The sequence below is a fragment of the Octodon degus genome, unplaced genomic scaffold (genome assembly GCF_000260255.1).
Source record: "Octodon degus isolate 3935 unplaced genomic scaffold, OctDeg1.0 scaffold00010, whole genome shotgun sequence".
In the NCBI taxonomy this organism is placed as follows: Eukaryota; Metazoa; Chordata; class Mammalia; order Rodentia; family Octodontidae; genus Octodon; species Octodon degus.
This window is the reverse complement of record NW_004524586.1, coordinates 3,267,777-3,272,071: the sequence shown is the minus strand read 5'-3', so window position 1 is coordinate 3,272,071 and position 4,295 is coordinate 3,267,777. Positions and strand designations below refer to the sequence as shown.

Sequence of the window (4,295 nt, the reverse complement as noted above, 5' to 3'; positions counted from 1 at the left end):
AAATAAATAAAAATTTTTTTAAAAAAAGCTATGCTGTATTTTTAATGAAAGAAAGGAAAGGAAAGTTCTTTAAGCATTGCTAGAGTGGGAAAGAATCTTGTTTTGGGCACAAAATAACACTCATCTTTCTAGGCCCAAGCCTTGAAAAGTTTTCCCAGCCATCACTCCCAATTCTGGTTGTCAAGACACTTTCCTTAGGCTTATACTATAACTTGCAGGCAGGAGGAATGTCTTTGTTGGGACCCAAGCTTTATGGCCTAACCACACAAATGCCCCATTTGTCCATTACTAGCTACACCAACTTGGCTAAGTGACCTCTTTCCACACAGTAAAATGCAGAAACTAAAATCATAGAACTGCTGTGAATATTACAGGAGACGACACAAAACATTACAACGTCTGGCACATAACAAATAATCAACGTTAGCTGTTATTATTGGCACCTCACGGAGACTGGCTTGACTAGAGTTGGTTATGTCAACCCACTTCATTGTGAGCGAACTGCGTGTAGCCCAAGGAACTGGCTGGCATACAGACTTATAAATGGTTAGACATACAATGGTATTTGTCGCATTGGTCTGAAGGTGTGCCAGGAAGCGGAAAGGGAGGGTGCTGGAAACAAACGCAATGTACTTTATGATTTTATTCAGGGTCAGCTCCGCTGTGTTTTTCTTTCATTGCCAAAATACGTTGTCTCAGACTGCAAGGTAGCTATAAAATGGGGCTTTTACAGAACTAGATGTTCTGTTCAGAAGAGCAAGGTTATGCTATGAAGCATCCAAAATCTCCATTTCGGCCCCTCAGTGGGGAATCCACGTTAATGTTCACGTAGAGATACTGACTAAACTAGGTGCCCTGGAATGGAGTCACACTGGTAATTAAGATCATCTACTTATCAGGATATGGTGCTGCAGTCCTATAATTCCAGCTATCCAGGAAGCTGATGCACAAGGATAGCAAATTCAAAGCCAGCCTTGGTGAATTAGTCAGATGCTGTCTCAAAAGTATGTTTTTTAAAGGGCTGGGGACATAGCTCAGCATTCCCTGGGGTCAGCCTCCCTTTCTGGGATTGCAGGGAGACCATCCACCTAGAAGGGACACATTTTGTTTTTCAGTGTATCTACCTGTGTGTATCTTCACAGACTGTAAGAGTTTTGTGCACCCTCAGGGAGGAAACCCTCCTGCAAACTCAAGGATCTTTTTACTTTTCTCTTTTTTACTGTACTGGAGGTTAAGCCCAGAGTATCACACATGCTAGGTAAGTGCTACATTCCTAATGTCTGTCTGTCTGTCTGTCTGTCTGTCTGTCTATCTGTCTGTCTGTCTGATCCTGTTTTGAGGCAGGATCTCACTAAGTTGCCCAAGCTGGCCTCAAACGTGTGATCTTCCTGCCTCAGCCTTCAGAGTAGCTGAAGTACAGGTATGTGCCACCACACCCAACTCAAAAGGTCCATTTTCAAACTCTTGAAAGGAACATTGCTAAAATAATAATACTTACTTGAATTGCCTGGACTAAAGATCTGAAGGTGCTAGTGGCTAGTGAGGACCTTACGTGCCTGCATAAATGTTCACCACTCCCAGAAAGCTCTGAAATGGACACCAACTTGGAGAAGTTGTCCTGGAGGCTGGCAAGTGTGACCAGCACGCTAACTCACAAGACTTGTGGATCTCGTGGAGAAGCTTGCAGAACTGCACTCTAACCACTGCACTCTAACCACTTAGTACGAGGAGTCTCCCGTACCAGTCATATTCCGCATCTGTCTACTTCCTTGATGCTTCTGGGACCAGGCCCTCCAGGACTGCTGCGGGTGCCCCCCAAAGCTGCCTCCTGTACCTCTGTCATAACTGAGGCACGTCTCCCACTATCCTGCCCACACTGACAATAAAATTCCCATGAGTTTGGAAACTGAAAAACAAATACACAGGCATGTACATCCAAGATAAACAAACTGTAATCGGCGAGGGGAACGGTGATCCAGTGAGCAGGTATGCAGAGGAGTCTGAGGCGGGCTGCCTCAGGCAGCAAGGGCGATTACACAGCAGAGACGTTCAAGACAGGCCCTGACCTAGGCTCAGAGGGCTGAAGAAACTTAGGGGGAGAATGACGCTCAAGGCGCAGCTTGAAGGAGCAACAGCTAAGATTTATTGACCATACTACATGAAGGTCCCTTCCAAGAACTTTAATCAGTCCTTACACAACCTTAGGAGGTAGGTATGATTATCCTCTTCATTTCAGAGACAAGGAAGCTGAGGTGGACAGTAACTAATGGAACCAGGATTCAAACTCGAAAAGGCTGGCTCCAGAACAAAGGGGAAGAAGAAGACATTCAGGGCCTTGCAATACAGTCTGAGAGACAGGAAGGGAACAGTTTTCTTGAGGAACTGAAAATGACTTAGTGAGGACTAGCTGAGGGGTGGGGGTGGGGACACAAATTCAGAGATGACCAGGCTTGCCCCGCAGGCTAGAAGAGAAACCAGAAGCAGAGCGTTTCTAGTCTGGTTTAGCCTTTCAACAGTTAGCTGTGGATTTATAGCACCTAACCTCTCCCACCCTCAATTTCTCCCTTTTGCAAAAGCCCATAATAATCTATTCCTCTAACATATAAAGAATGACCATGAATAACAATGAGAAAAACGTACGGAACTTGGCTGCGAGTCCCTTCACAGACTTGGGGCCTCATCAGCATCATTTCGCCCAGAGCTTCCAGGGTTTGATAACTCCGAATCTAGTGCCAGGGAGAGAATCCTCTGTGGAGAGAGACACTAGGCTAACGCAGAAACACCCTCAGACTCTGACCGGGTCCAGCCCTGGAGACCCGCACCACTTCAGCAGCAGCACTTTCAGAACCTCAACTTTGTCATCTGAAAAATGGGGATAATAACAATAGCCTTTACCTTATAAAGTCAATTTGAGGAATAAATACCACATGTAATAATCTTGGAACAGTCCCAACACAGAATAAAGACTCAGTAAGCCCCAGTGGCTGTATATACTATAATCAGTGAGACATTCCATTAGTTATTCATTCTATTCCTCCATGTTCTATGTGATAAAAACGGGTGGCGATCTTAGAAGCCAGAGAGGTAAAGGTCTGCGTTCGTGACGGCTCCACAGCCCCTCGCTGTTAGGGAGCTCCTTCCTGGATCCCGAGGGCTGGCAAGCCGCTCGTTCTGTCCTGGCAGAAAATGCCCAAAAGAGGTCAAAGACAGAGACGCACACCATTTGTGCAAGCCAGACTGCTCCGGTAGTTTTCAGGCAAAATCTAAACGCCGTTGATCAGATAAGACCTGTTTTTTAAAAAACAGAACTCTCCTTACTCTCCTTGCCCACGCCCCCTGCCCCTCACCTCGAGGTACCCCCCCACCCCATGCATCTCTACCAACTTTCAGCCTCTTGCAAGACACACTGGGCTCCAGCTGTGACAGCCTCTTGCTAGGTTACCTTGGCTGTGTAACGCTGTAGAGAAGGCTCCGCTAATTTCACAACAGGAAAGTATGCAGGAAATTTCAGAACAAAACAAATCACCAAGAGAAAGCAGTATCTTGCAGCAAACACGCGGAGGTACAGACCCGACCTGAGGCCAGAGGACTCCGAACGAAGATGAAGCAGCTGCCTCTTCAGAGGAGAGGCACTACAAATGTTATTTGCCTTTAAAAAACCAGCCTTGCATACAAATTGATTATGAATATTCAGAAGCTCCCCCGGCGGCTGCGGGCTCCAGAGGCTCCCTTGCCCGCAGCCCTGAGTTCTGTTTCCTAAAAAGTCTCCCAAAGTTCTTTCTGTCTCCTGAGGGTAGAGAGTGGAAACTCGATGCAGGGCTTTCTGCCTCCTGCTCCTTCAAGCACTTGCTTTCAGTACGAGCTTTTCTCTGCTCATCTCTCCCTCCCTCCCTCCCTCCTTCCCTCTCTCCTTAAGGATTCAGATCAACCCATTTTGGTCTTACCCTTTGTACCTTCCATGAGCAGCAGCTTTTGTTTTCTTCCTCTTTCCTCGGGTGTGTGTGTGTGTGTGTGTGTGTGTGTGTGTGTGTGTACTTGCTGTGGTCGGTCACAGTGAGAGAGGTACTCAGGATCAGAGATATAACAGATCCTTGGGCTTGTGGGAGGGGCTAACTTAGCCAACCCCGTTTTGGAAGGAACCTCAAACCCTATCTCTTTTATTGACTAGAAAGGACAGATTCGCTGAGATGTCCAGCAGCTCGGTTCCCTAAACTTACTCAAAGGATTCCCCTGAGTCATAAATTTTTCTGTTCTTGAAACTGTGTTCAATCTCTCTCCTTCCCTCCCTCCCTTCC

The 4,295-nt window shown here is 46.5% G+C and overlaps 1 protein-coding gene across 1 annotated transcript in view; it reads right to left on the bottom strand.

The window, feature by feature from the left end:
• The window catches only part of Entpd1 (ectonucleoside triphosphate diphosphohydrolase 1), a 110,076-nt gene extending 106,009 nt beyond the window's left edge, over positions 1-4,067 (bottom strand). The window contains exon 1 of the mRNA XM_004625500.2: positions 3,945-4,067. Within this exon, the coding sequence (XP_004625557.2) occupies positions 3,945-3,960 (16 nt within the window). The 5' untranslated portion in view covers positions 3,961-4,067. The remainder of the gene's footprint in view (positions 1-3,944) is intronic.
• Positions 4,068-4,295: the final 228 nt, after the last annotated feature.